The sequence below is a fragment of the Lepisosteus oculatus genome, chromosome 16, assembly GCF_040954835.1.
Source record: "Lepisosteus oculatus isolate fLepOcu1 chromosome 16, fLepOcu1.hap2, whole genome shotgun sequence".
NCBI classification, from domain to species: domain Eukaryota; kingdom Metazoa; phylum Chordata; class Actinopteri; order Semionotiformes; family Lepisosteidae; genus Lepisosteus; species Lepisosteus oculatus.
In genome coordinates this window covers 11,737,166-11,761,106 of record NC_090711.1, presented here as the reverse complement: position 1 = coordinate 11,761,106, position 23,941 = coordinate 11,737,166, and the positions used below count along the sequence as shown (strand labels likewise).

At 38.7% G+C, this 23,941-nt stretch overlaps 1 protein-coding gene across 1 annotated transcript in view; it reads right to left on the bottom strand.

Annotated features, from left to right (window-relative positions):
* LOC102698507 (probable phospholipid-transporting ATPase IIA) overlaps positions 1-23,941 on the bottom strand; it is an 82,970-nt gene extending 59,029 nt beyond the window's left edge. The window contains exons 1-6 of the mRNA XM_006639421.3: positions 23,704-23,941; positions 17,120-17,264; positions 13,320-13,433; positions 10,066-10,174; positions 5,966-6,024; positions 659-710 (exon numbers count right to left, since the gene is read on the bottom strand). Coding sequence (XP_006639484.2) covers positions 659-710; positions 5,966-6,024; positions 10,066-10,174; positions 13,320-13,433; positions 17,120-17,264; positions 23,704-23,771 — 547 coding nt within the window. The 5' untranslated portion in view covers positions 23,772-23,941. The remainder of the gene's footprint in view (positions 1-658; positions 711-5,965; positions 6,025-10,065; positions 10,175-13,319; positions 13,434-17,119; positions 17,265-23,703) is intronic.

The following is a 23,941-nucleotide window of genomic DNA, read 5'->3' as shown; positions in this document are numbered from 1 at the left end:
ATGAATACTCTGCAAACCCTTATTTAGTTTCCAAAATCCAAAACATATATGTCATTCATTACACCACAGAATGTCCTTAAACACAATCAAGAAACAGCTGCCATGCAGCATTCACCAAGAATATGCTACAGGCCTGGCTCGGTCCATTCCAATGTTCAGATCTTAATAAAAAATCACCTCTCTGCAGTATACAAGATATTTGCTTCACTTATGCTCTCTTTTAATACATTGACCATATAAAAAAAATCAGGCATCGGGCATTTTGGGGGGTTTTCATATCATTTTTGTAACTGGGCCTCTGTGGTCACTAGCTCACAAAGTATTTTATAAAAATGAAGTTTTTTATTTCCAAGAGCAAATGCATACTGATTAAAACTTGTTTGTGGCCTCAGGCACTTTTCCCATCCGGGCCTGCAGAGATGAAAGTCTTTGAAAAGCTGGTGACTTAACTCTGCTGTGATATCCACCAACCCCCACTTCCATAGCACTTTAACAGGGGGAAAAAAACAGCATATTGACAGCGTATTGGAGTCAACGACTTTCTGGATATTTTACACATCCTGACCCACCTTAATCCTTCCACCCCCCAATCTTTTTAGGTGCAATTTCCCAGCTATCCTGTTTGTAAGATTTAGATTAATGAACTGCAGATGTTTACCATTTTTTTCTGAAGTCCTCAAGAAGACCATATCTGCGGGCACTCGCTGATTCTACAAGAAAAAGAGAATAACATTTAAAAAACACACCCAATGTTCCTTTATTAAGCAATTTTCAGAGATGCATATCCTGAAGACGTTAGAGTGGTGAGTTTCCAAGGCATGAGGCAATTCAATCTCACACTGAAACACACAGAAAAAAACAGCAGTCCTCAGCATGACTATTACAGAAACACTCTTCGCCTTATCTCATCGCATTAACCTCTGCTTCTTCCTGGAAATATAAATAAACGTTTTCCTTCTCTAAGACTTTCATTCATAGAGCATATGTATTTGTGTATTTTTTTGATTTATGGGTCAGTGTGGCGTGCAAGCTTGACAAAACTTGGAGGATTCCTGCCGACAGGAAAATTATTTCAACAAAACAGTGAGAAAAACCTCCGCCTGGAGTGTAGAAATGGATTTAAGAATTATCCCAGGAAATGGTATTTAACAATAGGATGTATTTATCTTTCCTTTCAGCAACAGCCATTTTTCTTTCCTTCCTTCCTTCTTTTTCACTCAGCTTGTTATAACTTTACCACTGTTGTCATAGTCCAATACGTTAACAATCCATTCCCAAGTTAGCTTATTTGGAAACATTTTCCAAATAATAATAAGTGTCCTTTTAAATCTTGTGTAAGTACCAGCTGTGACCTAGGCTTTCTCTGAAGTGCTCTTTAAAACACGCATCTCCGCAGTTTTTTCAAATTAGATACTTTATTGATCCCGTGAGGGAAATTGCAGTGCAACAGCAGCTAAACACAGACAACACAGCCACAGTGTAACGAATGATACAATAATAATAATAATAATAATAATAATAATAATAGTACAATACATACAATACAATCAGTACAGTGAGGGGTGCACTCACAGTTAAACTGTGTAACTCACAATTTAACTCACAAAGCAGCTTTAGATCAACAGTGCAGACGTTTCAGTGCGTATTACCTGCCTCCTATTTCTTTAAAACATGAGAGTCAATAGCTTTAAAAATCTGACCAGCTTTATGCAACGTTCTTCTGCAGAATATAAAGATCTATATAATATGTTAAATGCTAGTTGCTTTCAAATCAAATCAGCTGCTATAATAACAACTCAAAGATAACCGCTGTAATAATAACTAAATGCCACACATCAACACAAAAGGTGACTCTGAGCCAAGCTCACCATCTCTAAAACTGGAGTAATTCATTTACAGTATTTACTAAAGCAAAAATAAATTTCAAACATTCCTCATCAGAACATGTCATTCTTCATCCAGGGGGATTCCTACCCTAAGATTTGGATTTTGCTAATATTTTGACTAGTGGAAGACAGGGGTGTACTAGGAAACATGGCCAAATATTGATGATGGTTTGTTGAGGTTGAGATACATCCCCTTTTTTCCTAAGCAAATTAGTCAAAGTGAAATATTCTTATTTTGGAATGATTTTAAGGATCTAAAAATATATTTAGATTGTCAGCAGTCCCTCAAATGATTCTGATCACATAGGCTGGTAGAACATCTGCACTAATTCATATAATTCATGCACTTAATTTAACAAAATGTAACAGCATATAATGACAAAAATAAATTCCTGTTGCTTATATCAGTCATTGTCCCTGGGATGTTACTGAGATGCTGGCATAACAGTTGCAAGACAGAAAAGTAGTGTTAACTACAGGAAGATCAAGTTGTACATCAGCATTCAGCTGTTGGACAGGCAGGTGTAATGTTATTAATTATATTCATAATAAAATATTTTTACCTTTTGCATGTTTATGAAGAAAGGGTCTTTGAAAATGTTCTTATTCCTTTAATGGTGCACCATTTTTGTCATGCAAACAACAAATTAACACAAATCATATTACAAAAGGTATTTTCACCTCTATGGAATAAAAAATGGATACATTCACTTTCATCGACGATCTCACCCTTTTTATTTAGTCTACAAACAAGCTGTATTTTTGTGCCTTTAAATGCACCTTTTGTACTACAAAATCAATATTAACTCCATGAAATGAACAAGGACTGACAAAACTGTCACTTTCCTTCTAGAGGACAAAATTCAGACCTTGAAGATTCAGTTCACAATTACAAAACATGGCCTTTTCTGAACAAAACGATAACCTTGCTGAATCATTCGTGGATGAAATGTGATTTGCCCGTGTCATATTTGGGGGTCAGAATGAACTAAGGTTATCTTAGAGCTGAAGGGAAACAGCACACACAACACTCAGGTACTCAACTGCGTTCCATTCTGAACCTGTCATTTAGACTTCACCTCAGCAGTCATTCAATAATGCCTAGTTATTGACAGCAATGTGTCAACATTCATGTTTACACAAACCTTATGCTAATAACACAATCATTAAACATTATCTCATTTTGTTTGAAACACTACTTCATAGACGCATGCTTGAGCTTAACAGTAGGTTTCAGTGGTCCTTTACGAATTGCAAATGGCACTGAACAAGTTAATATGGCAGAAATCCATTCGTGGACTCCTCTTTTCCCTATTAATAGCCATTAAACCTTTGTGGAAAGAATCCAATGTGCTGAAATAACAGCCATACTGATTCTGACACACAGCTTATTCATAATCTAGCAGTAAATTAAGAAATCCTAAATAACTCTACTTAACTAAAAAAGTCAAGAGCTTTAATAAACAAAAATAAAAAAAATAAACACTCTTTCAGAAAGGTTTGCAATTGTTCGAGAAGATCATCTGTGGTTTTGATGAGTTTTAATACTATGCTGATATTGTGTGAAAGTTAAAGGGCAGCTCCATATTTGGCCATGCGGGAAAAACGCTCCCCTTCAGTTGCTTGACAAAGTGTATTTTGTCAGCTCTCATAAGCATTGTTTAACGAGACGTTTGAGAAAACAGAAAGCCATACAGGCCAGCAGTTAGCAAGAGCAGGGCACCCTTATCACATTTCACCTTGGAAGGCTCTGCCAAGAGGCCCCTGAGCTTCTCAACACAGGAGGCAGAAGACAGGCAATGCCTAAATGCCAGTAAGGAGTGAACGACGCAAAGGAATTATAGAGCACTGCTAAGAACACAAAGACTCACAGCCGATCTGAAAAGGCATATCTTGATATGCCAAGCTGATAAACAGGTGCTTTGAAATCTGTGTATCTTTTCTGATAAAAGATAAAAACTAGTCTGGTTAGCAGCATGTACAATTATTACAGCTGGGTGGCATGATGATCAGAGCCCTTTCCTCACAATCCTTGGATTCAGGCCTAGGATGCCTTCTCGATGCTACCTGGATGTTCTCCCTCTTTCTCTGGCCTCTCCAGTTTGTTCCCACACTCCACAGGCATGCTGTCCAGGTTAACGGGTATCTCTAAGTCCTCCCCTACGTGTGTGGTGTGTCTCCAGAGATGGATAGGTTCCCCAAGCAAAGCGTAGTCCGGCCTTGTGCCCTGTGCCTGCAAGGACCGGCTCCACCTCTCTGCAACCCTCCAATCCCCTAAGGATTAAGTGGTTACTGATAAGAGATGGACGTGTTCTTTTGCAGTTTCAAAGTATAAAGTTAAGTAGAATTAAAAACATGCACTTGTTTTCTAAAGTACTTCAAACATGGCTCTTTTCCGTGCTATAAAGTCCATGCTGACAAAGCATTTTCTGCTGGTGCAAATAAATGCAGTTATGGCTGACGAAAGTAACGCATCAGTCACCAGCAGTACAATGGAACCTCACATTCCTCTACAAAGTCCTCTCACAAATTAGCAAAGCCAAGTGCGTCTGTGAATACTAATGTGCTGTAGGCAAATGAAAAACAATATATACGAGACCAAAAAAGGAGCAGGTCTTAAAGACCATCAACACAGTCAGATAACGCACTGCAATAACAGTCAGGGAATGCATTGCACTGCAATGAAGTGTAATTACCTTATTAATATGCGATGACAATAACTATTTGCTTTCTATACCATTGTAGAAAAATGTGCTGCCAGCCTTTGATCCAAATGAACTAACTGGTAAAACGTGCAACTCAGATTGTGAACAATGCAATATGCAATTCTTTCAACTGTTTGGAATATCATTAATAAAATGTTAATAGACTGCTTATAAACAGATGTAATGGAAATGTGACCAACTACGTTTAGATGGTGACAATATTTGTCTACAATTCCATAGACGGGTATATATATCAGCTCCCTATCTACACCTGCTTAATTTACCTGGAATCTCTGCTATGGCCCCCTATAATGGATTAGCATTCAGAAAGGTATGAACAGGTAACACTGTTAATATTCATTCAAATAAACAAATTATTTTCTAGTATTAGTTCAGCTAAAGGGCATTGATAAGTGTGCACCTGAATGTACTCTTTGATCTAGTAGGGTTAATGGGGAATGGCCCTTATAACTGAAACAATGAACTAATAAGCAGAACACACGTAGAACACACAATTTCACATCATGCCAAAATCCAGGACAAATGCGGATAATTTCCCCAAACACATACTGTACTCCACAGTGCAGCACTGATATGGTCATCCTTAGTAAAAGTGACACGTGTATGTTAAAAAAAACAAACACGGGTTAATGGTAGATTTAAAATTTTAACTCCAATTCGAGGTTGCTTTGCAAGAAGAAGTAAAGGTAACTACTCCTAGTGCTCTGCAACTCATGGCTGATATCACTGAACATAACTGTCCACTATGTCAAGTAAGTAACCGGACAATGATTTGCATTCACACAATACATCTTGTTGTCGCTGCTTCTGAAATATTAGTGCCATCCATTGCACCGTGTCTTCTTAAACAAAAGTGAAACCTCAGCTTATCTGCGCAGTCTGCTTTACAGTTCACTGAATCCACCTAGAAAACGTCCTTTTGAGCAAAGGTGAGGAAAGCTACAAATTTTCTCTTATGCTTTATCCACTCGCCTCAACAACATACTTTTAGTAGGACTTAACGCTGGACTTTAAAGGCCCAGCTGAGAGATCCTAGTCTCGAGGCTTTTTACAGCTGAACCCAAATCCAGGAGCTTACGGAGATTTGCTTTCAGTAGCTCCTCTTGCGTAACCGAACAGTGGGTTTTCTTCCGGAGGCATACTGTCTTGCTGAGGCCGTGTCAACACACACACGTAGAACTGCTCGCTTGCTCCTGTCTGAAGGTGCTAAGCGGCCATTCCAGGCTTTTCACTTCTTTAGAATTACCCTGAATCTATCAAGGCTGGCTTTCACTTTGTTCAAAAAATGACACAAATAAAACTACACAGGTGTATAGTTTATAGAGGCTTCGGCTTCGGAAACAAAGCACCAACCTTTTCAACAATGATAAGATCTCCCACTTGGATGCTGCTGCTTTTCACTTTCACTGTGCCTGCAAGAGAAATGAAAGCAGTGATCACTGAAGAGTAGCATTAATGGACTAACGGGCAATTTCTGTCTTTTCAAAACCACTCTACCAGAACCCTCCCCCCCCCCATTAAAAAATAACAGCACTTTCAGATTCTAAGAGCTACGTGATGTCGACAAGTGAGGAGCAGAGAGGGAGAGAGAAAGTTTGATGGGTTGGCAACGATTTAAAAAAGAATTCAAAAACTCACTAGGTAAATTAACTGATAATTGTTTTTTTAATTAATACAACCTGAATCACAGATGGTCCACAAGCCATAATCAAGTAGATCAGTTATAGAACTGTGCATTTAGGTGCAGTGCTAAAAAGAAATACTTTTTTTTCTAGAATTCATTTATTTTCTATTGTTTGAAACCTACTTCTTCCAGCAGAAGGGAATATAAATGACCAACATTTCTATGAAAATCAGGGCAGAGATCATCTGCTACAGCTTTTTCTTGTCCTGGACAGTTGTACAAATTTCTTATTTACAGGGTAATGTAGTATTGTACAATCCAGTTACCAGCCCAGGCTTTCCTTCATTGACACTGGAGTGAAATATTAGGAAATGCTAGATTCTCTGTATTTTGATACCAGGTTATTTACACTAATTCTAATGGGTGTGGAGAAAAAATGTTGTGCAGCTCTGTAAGGAGAAAAGCAAATTTTCCACTGCAGGTCACCTGACGGCTCATTAAAACATTTTTTATAGCATAGCCTGTAATATGGTTCCGAACCAAAAAACTATAGAGTATATTAAGTCATGGGTGGCAAGCTGGTACAATAGTGAACAGTGCTGCCTTGTGGCACTGGGGTGCCATCTGTGTGGAGTTTGTATGTTCTCCTCATGTTCACATGGGTTTCCTCCGTGTGCTTCGGTTTCCTCCCACAGTCCAAAGGCACACTGGTAAGTTAATTGGCACTGGTGCGAGTGTGTGCGTGTCTGCGTCTGTGTGTGCCCTGTGATGGACTGGTGGCCCATCCAGGGTTACCCTGCCTTGTACCTATTGCTTCCCAAGGCAGGCTTCCCTGTGATCCTGCACTAGAAAAAGCAGTTAGAAAACGAATGGATATTAAGCTGTGTGACTTTTTTGTTCGAATATAGAGAAATGTGAGACCTCGTGGTGTACTGTAAGTACTGTATGGGAGTGTTAGACACTTTGAGATACAGTACTTTGGGGAGTAAAACACTATATAAAGGAAAAAAAAACATTTTCTCATTATCACTATTACTATAACAATCTGCTATAACTATATATACACTATATATAGGAACAAGTAATAGGTTTATTCCACACTGAAAAGAGAAGAAAGAAAACAACGTTTCGGGCCATGGAGCCTTCTTCAGGTGTGTCAACACAGTTTGAGTATACCATAAGGTGACCCTGCTTTTCTGAACACATGTTCTTTTACTAAATCTAAATTAGTAACAGCTCTAAAGCAAAGTCTTGCTTAAGCAAACTTAAAACATTTTCTGAGGATCACCTTAAAATCTCCTGAGTGCCTGCTGTAAAATGCTTGGCTATTGACTTGTGGAGAAGTGTTTTCGTATCTGTTCTTAAGAAAAACTAGCTATGCAGGGAAAGTTCAAAAGAGCCCTTATGATTCTACTAAGGCAAACATATTTTTAGCAGCTTACTGACCTGTGACCTTTGTGATGACCTCTGGCTTTTCCCATGTGTGTGGAATTTGGTTGGTTGAAATTAAGGAACATTAATATTCAGTTGAAACTCTGAAAGACCTAGGTAATATAAGCTTTTACAATAGAGCATTTGAACCACAGTATGTTTCCATTGTAGTCAACTGCTTTCATGAATTGAAGTCTTTTAAAAATCCTGCCCTGCTATTGAAAATCCATAAAAGAAAAGCTTTCTTATCTCAGATTAGAATCAAGGTTTTTTTTAAAATATCTGCTCCTTATTGATTGTTCCATAAAATTCTTTAAATACTGCAGAAGTGAGTTCAAATTTATCGTTGCCTTCCTAATTTGTTCAATTAAGCAATTGATAATTTCACCTTTCTTTCCATCTAATTCGGTGCAGTGCTCTAATTTGGAATGTTACCACATCTTCACCAACTTTCACAAGATTTTCCAATTTTTTAATAAGTACTAATAAGTTAACTAAGAAGTTCCTGCACTCTTCTACATCAATACTATTTACCATGGTTAAGTATTAAAACTAAGGGATTTTAGAGAATGATCTTAAATGTGATAGTGAAGTATAAAAACACAGAAAAACAAACATTTATCTCCATGATTCTTTCAAACTCACAAGACTCACCCCCCCCACACACACTATTTTTTTAAATCCAGATTCTCAAAATGAAGGTCTGAGCTCTGGCTTGGAGCTTGCATAGAAAAAGTTCAACATTGGTCTAAATTGGAAAACAATAAATCACACACACAGAAAAACAAGATGGAAGAAACGCCTCAATCAAAAACGCATCATTTCTCCACTGTGGGACAAAACAAGTTCCAACAGTCTCCTCTGAAAGTCATTTCCTACTGGCTAATTCACACTGAGAACCACAAATCCCCCAGGGCATGTGATTCAGAGGATAAAGGTATGTGTTACAATGTGTTTATGACTTCAAGAAAGACGAGCCACCTGACTGCCAGCCAGTCTTCTCAGGGTGGTCATTCCGAGAATCAGTGAGTTACAGGACTGAGTCTGACACCAGACACACTGGCAGAACTCCTGATAATAGGGCTCACTGCCAAACGGATATAGGAATGGGCAGGCAGCCACTTTAAAAGGGGAAACTATCGAGCTCTAATGACTGATAGTGAAGTCCTCGAATGAAACACAGAAAAAAAATTGAGGTTTCATGGAAATGGTCTTCAATATTTTTCAGATTTAAATTAACAATATTTGTTAAAGTTATTTTGGTGTTAATATTCTACATTTCCTTGAGCACATTGAGAATTCTCCCTAACTACACTTACCCTCTGGTCTTGTAAAATCCAACACTACAGGATTCATGGACAAAGTGCTCAAATATCGATGAGGAAGGGGCTGAGCTTGGCAGCAAAACCTCACTTTTGATACAGATAAAGTAATTTAAAACGGATAGATTTTTGAAGACTTCTGCTTTTAGTTTGTGTCTTTACATGTCATTTATGTATTAGAAGGAAGGACCAATTAGCCTTTGAAAAATCTATATATTTAGTGTAAAGGTACCTAAAGTGATTTTTCAGGCAGCAGACAATCCCTCCACAGCTGAACACATTTGTAATAAAAGAAAGACACACTTAGCTGCCATTCAGTTCAAGAAAACTCTCTCATAAATGTTTGCGACTCATTGTGAAACAGTTGAATGCTAGTGCATTCAGAGACGCTAAAGTACCAGTAAATGAATTCTTTGTACATCATGTGGGGCTTGTAAGCCTCCTGCTGAAATTTAGACCATTATACAGCATTTTGTTGTTCAAAATGTTATTTACTACAAGTTTTCAGGAAATACCGATCAATGGCTGTGGATTGTTGCATGCACTGTACCATGCAATAAAATGCTTCAGAGACTAAATGTTTTTTTATACTTCTATGAACTATAATGTGATGTTGGTTTTCTATTTTTTTTTTCAAGTGAATCTGATCAACATTGGAGAGTAAGAAAGAAAACCACACGCTATTTGCATGCTGTGCAAACCTAAAAAGTACAAGAGTGTTTAAGATGCAAGGTATCATAGCTTCCTAAATTAAGCAGAATTTAACTATCAAGTAACGGCCCAATCACTCCTTAAGAATGGTCTCACTTAATAAAACGTTACAATAATTTTAAATTTGCATGACATAAAACTACAATTTAGGAGATGTTTACTCTGTTGACCACATAAAGCATATATAAAATGTAGCACGAAGAGAAGTTTATGTCTGCTGCATGGGAAATCCAGCATGGATGTAATATTATACCGACAGAAAACATTGAGATAAACATTACAGACACAAATATTGAGTATGGTTACACAACCCAAAGTTTTTTCCCCCAAAACACCAGACAAACACAGAAGCAAGTGGAGCTCACCTCTGGTTGACAGCTTGCTGTAAATCTGCGAGTTCACTTCCTTGTCCCGCAGAAAACATCGGATCTCTTCCACCGCTTCACGAATAATGGTGATTATCAGCACAAAACCCTGCAGGACAACCAACCACACTTTCGCCAACTGCGAGACCTTCAAACCTTTCTTTCCTCCTAACCTAAAATAACTAAACTCCTCAAATGACTGAACAGGTTTACCTGCAGCAGTGCCACAGAATCAGAATAAATCAATATTATTTATGAAGCCAGACACATCAAAAGACACATGTTAAAACACTTTATGGTTAGGAATGTGCCTGACCCTTTATCATCATCAGTTATTTCTCAAACTACTCCACCAAAAGGTTCTTGATTCTGCTGAAAGAACTGTTTTATTTAGCACATACAGGGACAATATTTTAAAGCACCTCAACTTGCTCCTGGAAGCTTGGCCTGGATAAAATCAACACCCTTACCCATCAGCCTGTTGCAGATTACAAACCCTGTACTTTGTGGTTTCTTTTCTCTACAGGCATCTTGATCCTACCTAAAGTACAAACTAAGATGGTCAGGTCCCCACTATATTTCGGGCTCCCCCACTTTCTTCAATATATTTTATATCCTCCTCCCCCAAACTAATCTTAGTCTTAGTTCAAAATCACTACACAATTTTGTATCTAAAAATAAATCAACTATTTTATAGGTTTGTAAACTTTTTCCACCAAGAAACTTGGAATTTCCTATTGAGCTGAAGACCATGCAATTATGGCAAACTTAAGGCAAACATTTATAAAGCTGCAAGTAAGATAATGTTGTAGATATAAAATACTATGGCAAGTATCTACATTTTCTTATGTGCCACAAAGAACTGTTTTATTTTAACTAACATATTCATATTGTATAGCCTGTGATATAAATTATTCCAGTTTTACAACTGCTGAGACCACTGCTTCCTCGCTGGCTCTGGCTCGATGAAAACATAACTTGTAATTTTACAACTGGTATTTAAATGTTGAACCACAAGGGAAAACTGAATTAACCGTTGTGGTTAAGTTCTGCAGCTAATGATGTAGCCTGCCCTAGAGAAACTGATAAACAAATATTGGGAGTTTTGGTCACAAGACACACCGCTGTATTGTGAAATGTTGTCGAGAGGGTTTCGTATTAAAATAAACTCAGAAATGATGTTTGGGAGGTACATTTTATCGAAAGACGGGAGAGGTTTTGTTCTTCTTTTCAACAAATAGCGGTCAGAGAGGCAGCAAATCTTCTTCTAATGAAGGTTGTAGACCATGGGTGTCAAATTCACTTCCTGTAGAGCCAAGGGCCTTCTGGTGTGCGTTTCAATGTAATCCACTTTATTACCCTAAAGATTGGCAGAGTTGTTTAATCTAATAATCTTCTCAGCCGGTCATATGTAATATTGTCACAGGTTTTTTTTTTTTATTTAAGGCTAAAGATACTTTCAGTGAAGACACATTTGCTCCAACTTCTTTCCAGTTCATCAAACAATCTCATTAGGACAGCGAGGGCTTACAGTGTCAAAACACCCTATGGAAGCTAACATGGTGTCCAGAGATGCTTACGCTAATGAACTCCATTTTCAAATGAGCCAGTTTAAATGAGAAACTGATCATTTAAGAAGCCTCACATCTAACGGGGTAAGCCTCAACACCGTTGATCCTGACTGCCTTGCCTCTCCAGCTATCAAGCCCTCAGTCTGTGAGCCATCTGCTGTTACAGAAAGCCTTTCTAGCATAACTGAGTACATACAGAGTTACAGTATTAAGGCTGTTGCTGTTTGAGCTTCTCCCTTAAACAGTTAGGCAGCCTGTAAAGCTGCCTCTTAATGATATAAACTGGTTTCTCGATTTATATGTGCTTGATATTTTTTTCCCCAAAGTCCTAAAATGTGAAAGTGCTCCGAGACTTGCCTGGAAGGTTTAATATCTCCATGGGAACACATGGTAGAAAGGTTTGGTTGATTTACCATTTGCTCACATCACTGGACACTTCTGAAAGCACTCTGAAGAGGTGCTCATCCAAAAAGCATTTGTTTGGATGGACTGACTGTTTCACCCCTTGGTTCTCCAGAATGCTGTCAAGATGTTCCATGACATTAAAAATATATATATATATTACCCTTCCTATCATTTATCTCAACACTACTTTTCATGTTGAGGTGGACTAGTGCTTGTGCTGATGCTGACATTGTTTCAGAGACTTAAGAGTATCCTCAGGACACTCATTGTAAGTTAGCAGCATACTCTGTAAATGCAAGGATGAACCGGCACAGCAGGAAGAAATTGCTCAGGGCAACCTATTTATTCTTCTGCCAAGATTCAGTCACTTAGTTCTTAATTTCCCTCAACAGGAGTAGCATAGCCAGAATGACAAAATAAATGGATAGCATTCACAACGGCTACAGAGACTTAAATCCACATCATTTGAAATCGGTGTGAACCGCCTGTCTGCAAAGGATTTTAGAGAATCTATTCTTAAAAACAGAACCCTGCTTTTAATTTAAAGCACTGATGCGTGCTCTACTACAGTCCAATATTGTGCTCCCAGACGTATTGCTCCAGTACATCTCTTGTATCATATTGTATGTGCCCGAAAGTGAAAGACCTAGTAAAATGCTCAGAAGAGTTACCACATTTCAAGGCAGGCACTGCTGCGTAGGGGAACCTCAAGAAAGCTGCACTGCTACTGATGATGATAATTCTTGATATTAAGAAGAAGGAACGGATGCAGGCCTATAAAGCAGGAGTCAGTAAAACAAGCTGGTTCACGCTGCCAGCCATTCCCTTACACTCCTACAGACATGTAAGCATGTTTTACATTGACAAATTATCAACACCCAGACATCTGAATGTGGAAAAAGTGTGAAAGAACATCATAAAGCTACTAGGATAATGTAACTTGTGCGTAAATAAACTCAAATTAAATTCAAACTCAATTCCTGGAGGGCCCAGTGCCCTCTGGTTGATTTAGTTATTGAACTGCATAATTGTAATACTTCTAATCTGGCTCCCAAAGCATACGGTACATAAATAATAGATAGCTGTACCCTTTTACCCTTTAAATGAATTGGATATTTTATATAATCCTCTGTAAAACAAATATGTCTCAAGAAAATAATAAGATTAATTGACTACTCCAGGGATTGAGTTTGAGTTTGCTAATCCAAATGTCGAAGACCACAAGGCGACATCGCACACAAAAAACCTTAAGTACAAACAAATGGGAGATGGTCTTACCAAAGGCACCCAGTATGTATAGAGGGCACCCAGCCGGAGCTCTGAGACAAACTGGGAGCAGGCAAGCAAGAGGAAGTAGAGGTTGAAGAAGTACTTGAATTGATTGAAGAGAACCTGGAACAAAACAAGAATTATGTCATAGAAAAAAAAAACTGTACAAACACAGGTCAGGATTTGAAACTTTTAATTCGCTTTACACAATTCACTTAGTATTCCCCACTTCCTTTACTCTCCTGTAAATGTCTTATGCTGATAGGTTTAGCTTAAAATGTAAATCTTATTATCTTATTTAAGATCCATTGAGACAAGTTTCAGTTCCTACACAATTTTCAATGATGAGGATAAAGCACAGTTAACAATCCTGATACATCGTTGTGCATTTTAATGATGCTGGTGATTGGGTCATGTGTGCATATATATAGCACATCAAATGTATGCCAGATGGCTGCCACAATTCATAGTAAATGTAATCAGTAATTGCACATATTTATGGAATTAATTTCCACCAGTACAGCTAATGACAGATTTCTTTAGACGCTGGTATACGATAATGCTGGCAATAATCATTTGACACAAAAATGTGTTGTTAGACCTATAATGTCATATAAATATAAATTTTCATATTAAAACATACTAGCTTAGCACATCACTTAGTGACCACTGCAGGGAACAGAAAACACGTGAAATGTCAGAGCTGTGATTTATTTCGGATTGTCAGAACACAATTTTGACGGTAGTGACAAGCCTAAAATTTAAATTGAAAAAAGGTCAAATACAGTTGGTTGGGGATTTATCTGTTACTGAACATGTTTTAAGAGGTTTGTGTCCAGTTTCGATTCAAGTTATTGGCATCTAACATTTAAAAAGAGTGATTCAGAAATAAGTATGAGAAACTGTTTAAAAAGGTAAAGTGGAGAGGAAATGAGTTAATGTGGACCCCTGAAAAATGTTTAGGCTTTGAATGTGTTTATAAATTACTTAAAATTTAATTAAACCTTCATTTAAATTAGCCACTGTCTGAGGATGAACTCCTTTTCCAAAATGAACTGGTGGTGACTCAGGTACATATATTGGTACCATGCACAAAGAAAATGACTCATTGTGTTAAAGATGGGCTTCCTTTCTGTGATAACGAACAGTATTGGTCACACACTGTATACGTATCCTCAAACAGTCCCCAGAGAAGACATTAACATCTGATTGGAAATGCTTCCAAACATCCAGTTAAACCACCTAATATTTCAATTAACATGGATTCTCTATGTAAAACCAACGAAAAACCCTCTTTCTTTCATAACAGGGTTCTTCACTTGTGGGTACTGAAAATGTCTGCTACTTACCCACTACTCTTAGAAATATATCACCCTGAACCTTGGGATTCAGGCTAGAGTTCACAATAATGTGTTACACTAATTCAACTGTACTGCCTTACATTTATATCTCCTTTTCAAGCACAAAGATGAAAATGTCCTCTTACGGTAAATGGCATAGGTGGAAAGTAAGAGGTAGTGTAGTCTGGACCGGAGCACTTCTTAACACTGTCGAACAGATATCTGTGACTAACTTTCCAGCCACACTCGTAAAGCTCATTCTTTGAAATCAAGAAATTTTGGTCATTCTTTCAAAGAAGTTTGGATAAGATCCTCCAATGATCCTACTCATCACCAAAAAAAACCCAACTATGACAGGCCACAATTTTACATTTTCTGGTTATGTATAATAACTGATGTCATTTGTTCTGATTTACTTTCTCAATTTTGAGAATATCTATAACGAAAAGTGCCTCATCTCAGTTCTGTAGCGCCGCCCACACTGACCAATCAAACCGAAAGGTTTTACACACGGACCACGGAATGCAAGAACTATGATGAATTCCATTAACACCACAGTGCAACTTGACGACAGAGCTACAGCTAAAGAACTTCTATGCAAGTCATCACTCATGTAAAAAACATCAGAACATATCGGGCCATCAAACTCCAACACATACAGTACAACACTGAGCAGACCTCCGAGTTAATTTCAGTTTTCTGAATTCATTTTGAATTTCTTTCACCAAGTTAATGATCAAAAACACATTGTTAATGCGTTTGAAAGCAAGGCTACACAATCTACCGCCCCTTTAATCCCATCCACTGCAAAATATAACTGCTCGTTAGCAGGAGCATTATAATAATGCAGGTTCTGGTTGTACCAAAGTACTACAATAGAATGCATTGTATCACCTATACGTTGTGATGCCCTTCATAATGGTATGTGACAGATGAAGTGGTTGTCTGGCAGCCACAAATTCCTTGACACAAATCCAATTAAGGCCTTGTGGGACTATCCAAACTTTGGACCAAAGTCAGATTGAAAAACTGAATATAAACTGGATCTTTTGGAATATTCTACAAGAAATTTGGGAGAAAAAGTCTATAAAAGTATACCACATGTGTATGGAAGTATAGAAAGTATAGCTATTTTGATATTTTAGTTCATAATACCATTACATAGATTGTTAAATCTTTCAATTACAATGTGTATAATACAATACTAGCATGTTAAACAATATACGTCATTAATATAAATTCAGCTTTCGTACTGTTTAATTATACCCCTAATCTATGGACTATGAATCATCAACTTGTGTTGCAAAGGCTCATTCAACATTATTGAGTAAGTATAATAATGGGGTTTACATCTCATCCAAGGTAAGAACCAGAAAGCGATTTAGCAACTCCTTTGAGGCAACATACACTGTTAATGTGAGACTGACAGCAGCCAGCCTGTTTCCTGCAGCAAAAAAAAATAAAAAATAAAATTGTGAATTTCTGAATTAAGAACGAACGTTTAAGTAACAAAGGAAAATGTGCTTCTCTCCAATGTAAATTTCTTCTGCTTCACTACTAAAGAGTGCACTTATTCCGTTCTGTCATGAAGGCCCTGAGACTATGTTTAAGTGTCTGGCAGTTCACCAACAGCCTGATTATATGAAAAGCAGGCTGGCACAGGTCAACTGAAACCTCACGGCAAATTTAAATTGAGTCACTATCGCAAAAACAGATAATGACTGGCAAAGCAGAATTTTACAGCTCAGCCTTCTTCAAATACAGTAGAGCTTCTTTATAAGTGAACAGCAGAAGACCAGACTCATATTTATGTGACTGTCAGCCCTGAGGCAAAAGCACTTGTACTTCATCTTTCTGCAGCTTTTATTTCTTCTAAAAAGTGGGCTATTTCAGAACTACCATTAAATTCAGAGCTCTTTTCACTTTCAGAGCAGTGCAGGTATTATGAATAATTTACTTACGTGTCCACAAGACAGCTCTGGTTTAGTGATAAAACATGATGCACATCTACAACCCCAGCTGAACTTTTGTTGCCACTATAACAATTATTTTTTTTCCATTGTATCAACTCCACCTCTTATTTGTGTTTCTTTGTGAACAAGCGAGTGCTCTTAGCATTTCCTAATGGGGGGTTGCAGGAAAATATGGCCAAATTCAGAAAACTGACTTTAGGCCACTCTGGACATGCAATGTAAAGAATACTCAAAGTGCACCATTGAAGTATTCAAGATATTTCCTTTTATTTTGTATTTGGTTGCCAAAGAAGGTGAAGAACACCGAAAATCAACAAATTAACACAAAAATAAAGCATAGTGTGGTTATCAGATTTGTTTTCTATGGAGCAATGAGTTAATTCACCAATATGTTGAAATGGGTTGGCAGGGTCAAATGGCTGCTTACTTTTAATGTGACTCACAGTCAAAAGTTATCTTTGAATTACAAGAGATTCGAAAGACCGCAAGCACTTACTCCTGGAAGAAAAGAGAAGAAGTTGTACTTCTGGTTGTTGATAACATTCCGTGGGTACCTCTGGTCCCGTTTCTCAGGGTGGCCGAGCCAGACCGTGCGAGGTCGGAAGTCTCCCATCCCACAACATCGCGACCAGGGGCAGCATCTGAAATAAGAGCTCGCAGTCAGACGTGCTGTCAGCTACCTGCTGCACCTCTCCTCTCTCGGGTATTAGAAAAAACGAAACAACATGGCCTCCCGAGCGACTCCACCAGTCCAAGACCGCGTCTTGCCACTAGATGACCCTAGTTCAATCCATCCATCTTCTAACCACTATACATCCGATCCAGAGTTGCCAGAGATAGCCAACTCGCAGCAAGACATGGGAACAAGGCAGGGAACACCCTGGACAGGATGCCAGCCCATCACAGGGCAGACACAGACATACTCACACCAAGGCCAATTTTCCAATGAGCCAATTAACTTACCAGGATGTTGGTCTTTGGACTGAGGGAGGAAACCGGAAAACTCACATGAACATGAGGAGAACATACAAGCTCTATGCAGATTGTATTCCAGGACTAGAATTAAGCTCCAAGCTCCAAGATCAAGTGTACCACTGACTGTGCACCTACAAGGGCTACAAGGGCTAGATTAGAGGCCTTCCTAATGAAACACCAACTCCTGTGATTTCCAAGGTTACTGAAGGCTTGCAGTTATGTCAGGGAGATACTGCATCACTACTCCAATCAGCATTAAACCCTCCTGTAGGTCGTTATCAGAGCGCCCCTTCAGTCCTACCTCAACCTCTCTATGTGGGTACACTCCTTGAGTATCAAAATCTACTTACACCATGCAATTATCACCCTGCAGTTCACAACTGGCAGCCCAGTGAAGCTCAGCAAGTGTGAGCCTAGATGGGAGACCACCTGGGAAAGCTAAGGTTGCTGCTGGAAGAGGTGTTAGTGGGGCCAGTAGGGGGCGCTCACCCTGTAGTCTGTGTGGGTCCTTATGCCCCATTTTAGTGACGGGAACACTATAGTGCAAAGAAAGACACCGCCCTTTGAATGACATGTAAACTGAGGTCCTAACTCTCCCTGGTCATCCCAGGGTCAATCCCAGGGCGTTACTCGAAAAGACAAGGGGTGTTACCCTGACATCCTGGCCAAATTTCCCTCTGGCCTTTACCAATCATGGTCTCCTAATAATCCCCATCTCTGAACTGGCTTCATCACTCTGCTCTCCTCCCCACTGAGAGCTGGTGTGTGGTGATTGTACTGTCGCACTTCAACTGCTGTTCCATCATCCATATAGGGGCTACACATTGGTGGTGGAGGGGTGTTTCCATTATTTGTAAAGTAAGTAATGTCCACGAAAGTGCTGTATAAGTGTAAGGGATTTTTATTATTACTACACAAGACGTTCTACAGAGTAATGTGCTGGGATGTTTATTTGCTTGTTTCCTCTAGGTCAGATTACCTACCATCATGGACTGCTTCGCTGTTATACTCTTTACACTGAGACCTATTTGTAGGCCAGGCTGACATTATTGGAGCTGGAGGCTCTGTACTTTACAGATATTAAGAAGTGAATGCAACAGTACTTTCTTAAGAAAAACTGTTTCTTGAGCTAAAACTTAAACAAACTCATCTTACGTTCACAGGTTTGGTTTAGGGTTAAACTGGTGCTGCCAACACCAGTTATGTTCCTGACTTGTTGACAACTGACAACTGACAACTTAGAATGAAGTTAGAAACTCTGGTATTACTTTTTCATTTGAACCATGTTAGAAACAAGTCTTTCTTCCATCAGCATAACACTGCACAGTTAAAAAATGTGCTCGGCCTGTTTGATGCAGAAATATGGAACAAAGCCTTACTTTTTTCATGATAAGCCAACCCTGATACCTTACTTATATCAACAAGATACTAAAAAAGCTTCATTATGTCCAGAATTCAGCAGCCCATGTACTAACTTAAGTCTGCATCAGCACATAACGCCAGTGGTCTGTAAACTGCTTTGGCTCCCTCTGAAAATTCAGACTTTAAGATTGTCCTGCTTGTATATGAGCCACTGAATGGTCTAGTTCTACTGTATTCTAAGGATCTTATTCATGGGTACAGTCTGGCTGTTGACTTTAGATCTGATGACTCTGCTGAAGACCAGTAGACAGCAGTGCCTTCTGATGTCATACCAGGTCTACAGAAATCAATGCCCAAACCTAGACTCTGTGACCATAGGCATTCTCAAAACCATAAAGCCTTTAATGGTTAACGTAGTCTAGCTTTTGGTTTCCCTAAGTCAATTAGGCTAATAAAGAATATTAGGTAAAAAAAGAATATTGTAGATGAACTGCCATGTATTGGAGTACTGAATTCTTTTTTAAAGGAGTAAGAGTATTATATAACAATTACAAAAATGATTTTAGAGGAAGCCTTTACACCCAGAATAACTCATTACCATACTGCTGATGGAGTATTCGTGGAGGCTGAAAGAGTCTATCTGACATGCTGAACAAGAGATTGTTACTGTGGCTGGACACCTGGGTCACATTTTACTACCCATCAAAAACAAAACCAAATGCTCCCTTTAATTCCAACCCAACCAGAAAACCCTATGTTTAGTTTATGCTAAGTAACATGAAAGACTTAACATGTAGGATAGGATTACAGTACTCATTTTGTGAAGATAGGTTAAATAAATGCTTTCAGCAAAACGTACTGTTTACTCTTGCCTCCATATTTTCCTTGTTGTGGACAATCAATGTTCCTCCTCACCGGGTTTGCCTATCTCTTCCAAATAAAAGATAATGTTTTTCAAGTATGGAGCACAACTCTCCATTTCCTCTAAAACCAAATTAATCTGGACATTGAGCATAAAAACAGATTTGGTGGGTACACCACCCTGGACAACCCCATTTCTACCCTTACTATAATTAATTCCTTACTAACTGCACACACTGTGGCAAACGTGTCTAATTTGCTAACAATATGCTTGATTTTTTTGCATACTTAAAAAATATACTCATGTACTGCCCAACTACGCTGAAGTTAATCACAAGTCAAAAGATGCTCCTTTCCTTGACATAAATAACCTGTATCTCTCAGAAAATCTTACTTTTGACTGTCATCTTCAGGGAGTAATAAACAAATAAAGTGCATCTGCGTTTTATCATTGCGTGTCTACCCACTCATCTTTTTGAAGAACACTTCTAGAAATGTCAAATGCAGGTTAGTTTCCCACACCTTACTCAAACACAGCATGCTGCTACTTTATTAAGATAACTACTGAGGTGTGGCTCACCATAGTCTTTCATTCTGTTTACCTGAGGGCCAGGCCAAACAGCCTGCTAATTGTAGTTTGAAACTGCTTTCATGAGAATGCGAGAATTTTAAAGAAAAAGAAAAGTTTTCTAAATTTACATGACCTTTTGACAAAATTCACAAAACACACTCCAGGATACTCTGTCAAGACTTCTCCGATCTCTAAATACACTCACTACTAACAAGCTACTGTACACACCCTATCCTATCCTCTTTCTTCAATTGAAATATTATAACCTTCGACTGGCTGTTACAGTACAAAGTAACAAACTGTACACAAACATTTAAAATAAGAGCATCAAGTACATATCTGGAATACCTAATTAACAATTTTTTATTATTTGGTGTTTTATTTAGTAAGTTAAAGTCTTAGTGTATATGCATTACGCACATCTATTAATTTAGTATGATGCTTATGACTTTTTCTCGGTATCACATCACGTTTAATATGAATAGTGAGAAGAATTTCCATATACTGTAGGACAGTCCCCACACAGGCAGTAGATGACAGAATGGCCAGTGCACTGTCATTTCAGACAATACTGTATGCATTTCAACAAGAATACCACCTCCAATAATCATCATCCAGTATCACAGTAATGCATAGCACAGCGCCAGCAAACTACAGCAGCACACTGGTCTCCAACGATTTCATCCAGCCTCCTTTGTGACTTCTGTCTGAGTGAGTGGATGTTTACCGTTTACACCCCTGACCTCAGAAGTTGCCTCTGGAATGCAGGAACACAAACCTCACAACCCATTTGCACAGAGTCCCTTGTCAAGCTCACATCCTGTGTCTAGGATGTGCTCATCTCAGAAAAAAAAAACTGCTGCCCAGGGAATGATTTTCCAAGTTGTTTCCATGGGCAAACACGAGCACTGTGCATGCAGACAACATCAGACATCAACATTAACATCAGAGGGTCCACATCAGAGACACCAGTGATAAACCATATGCAGTAGAGCATCAGGTGACCATGGTCTATCTAAATAGTCATACAGGATACATTACAGACCTATCTCTGTCTATCTAATAGTATAAGTGGTACAAAAGATATTTCTGCATCCCTGGCTGTCAAATGTAGTTTTTTTGGCCAGTCACGTGAAACATGGATCCAGCAAGCTCTTAATAAGGGAGAGCTACCCTTACGCTATTATTACACGACATCTGCAGTGATTATCCAAAGTTAGAAAAACACATTCCAGTATTTCCATCATTCTTCTAAATGCACAAAACTGTCACACGTTAGGTGGATAATATTGAAAAATTGACTATTTTAAGCAAATTAAAACACGCCTAAATCTATATAAATAAAAGGATAACATTATTCAAGTTAGGATTTAGAATTTAATATAACACACAATATTTCCAGAAGCCAGTTAACATACCAATATATCTTTGGACTGTGGGAGAAAACATGAACACAGGGACAACATACAAACCCCACAAAGATGGCAACCCAAGTCCAGAATTGAACCCAGGGGTCCAGCGCTGTAAGGCAGCAATGCTAACTACTGTGCCACCTAAAAGCAATATTTAATATTTAAATTGAAAAAACCTTAAAACATTCAGCCTTACAGAATCCAATATCACATGTGGTTTCAGACTCGGAATCATTGAACATTGTAAAAATCTTGCAATAATAATGATGTAAAGAAGAAGCTGAAGCCCATTCAATAACTTTCCATCTCATTAGGAAACATTTCCAGACATAGGAATCCATTTTCTGCAAACTCATCGTAAGGCCTTAAGTTTACTGTTTAAGTTCTTCAGTATTTGGAACTCTGCTGTGGGTGTAGAGCGAGAAAAATGCTATAATATTGAAATCATCTAGCACAGAAAAGTCTCTATGTAATCCCAGAGGTCAAAAATATTCAGCAGCAATTAAATCATGTTGTAATAAAACATAAAAACCAACATCTGCCCCCAATCTATTTCTTCCGGTTATACCCCTCAATTGCACAAATGTATTACCTTCTTTTTTTACGTTTACTGGTTTAATTCCCATAACACATCCTTCACAGAAGAACTGCACGTAGGACAGAGAACAGGAGAGAATTTCTTTACACAAAGGGGTGTGGGTGTCAATGAAAGCAGATGACACAGGGTCCTTCAAGAAACAGGTAGTTGAGACCTCAATTCAGGTAACTGCAAGCCATCCAGAAAGGTTACATGGGCTCAATGGCTGCCTCTAGTCTGAATGTTCAGTTGCCCATTATATATTGGTATTCTGAGTGAAACCATTAGAAATAACGATCATTTCAAAGGTTGTGCTATGTGGCCAATAGTTGATTCCATTTAAAATGGAGAAGAAATTAAATCGGAGTTCTTACAGTATAAAAAAATTATTTATTTGCCAGCAATAAAAAAACCAACAACAAAAGACCAGAGAACTCCCCGTTTTCAAGCCCCTGCAAGGCCTTCACATTCCCTTCCCTGCTAGGAAACTGGCGTCCAAGCCTTTGGCAGTCCTCTTTGCCTTTTTACCCAACAGTGCTAGGTTCACATGCATAGATCTGAGATTGCTTCGCCTAATATTAGTACAGGAAACCCCGGCCCTGTATCAAGTACGGTAGAAAGAAAGCAAACCCTGTTTATTATTCATAGAGCCTTATATCAACGATCAGATCAAGGACCTGTTATCATATATTCAGCAACCGAAAACTAGTCAAACGAACCACGAATGGAAAAAAAACACTCAAATCATCAACAGGCCATGTTTAAAAGCACTGTATATGATCGCGTGTATTTTTAAGGCAGCTGACGAGGTTTAAAAATATAAACCCGGTAGCCACTAATGTGGTAAATGCCTGAAGAGCTCATTTGCAATACAAAACAAATGCTTTCACTGAGGGGTACGAAAAAGGCCTGTAGACTGATCTCCGCTGCAGTTAAACAAAGCAAATGGTGAAATCCGGGACGAGGCAGGTCTCCCCAATTCCGCCGATCGACAATATTCAAATATTTGATACGGTGGGGAAAGGCTAGTTACGTGGTTGTCATTATTAACACAGCGTACCCGGAACCAGGATACCTGTGCCCCTACGCGGAGGCTGAAGATTGTCTCGGTAAAAGCGACACACAGATCTTGGATCAGATCTCTTCCACACACATAAAACCACCGAACATTAGCGAAATAACCCCCATTCGTGTAGGAAACACATAATCACGCCGGGAACAGAGCGAGAAATGCACTAAGAAAGCACTGAACAGCAACCCTTTTTACAAATTCACGTTAATTTTCCACAACCATTTATTCAAAACAGCATTTAAGACCTTACCCGTTCCGGTGCCTATTATCGTGTCTCTTTTTGTGCCGGACAGGTTGCAATGGGATATTATCCGTCATTTCTAAAGCCCCCTAATAGTGTCGGTAAAATTCCTGCTTCCCTGCAAGCTGGGCGGAGGCTGTGTGGTTTAGCAAGCAGGCTCACAGGCGGACGCGCTCACTACATCGCCTGCTCTTTCTGACTGAGCAGGGACAGGGCAACCGAGGGGAGATGCAGGTGTAATCCATTT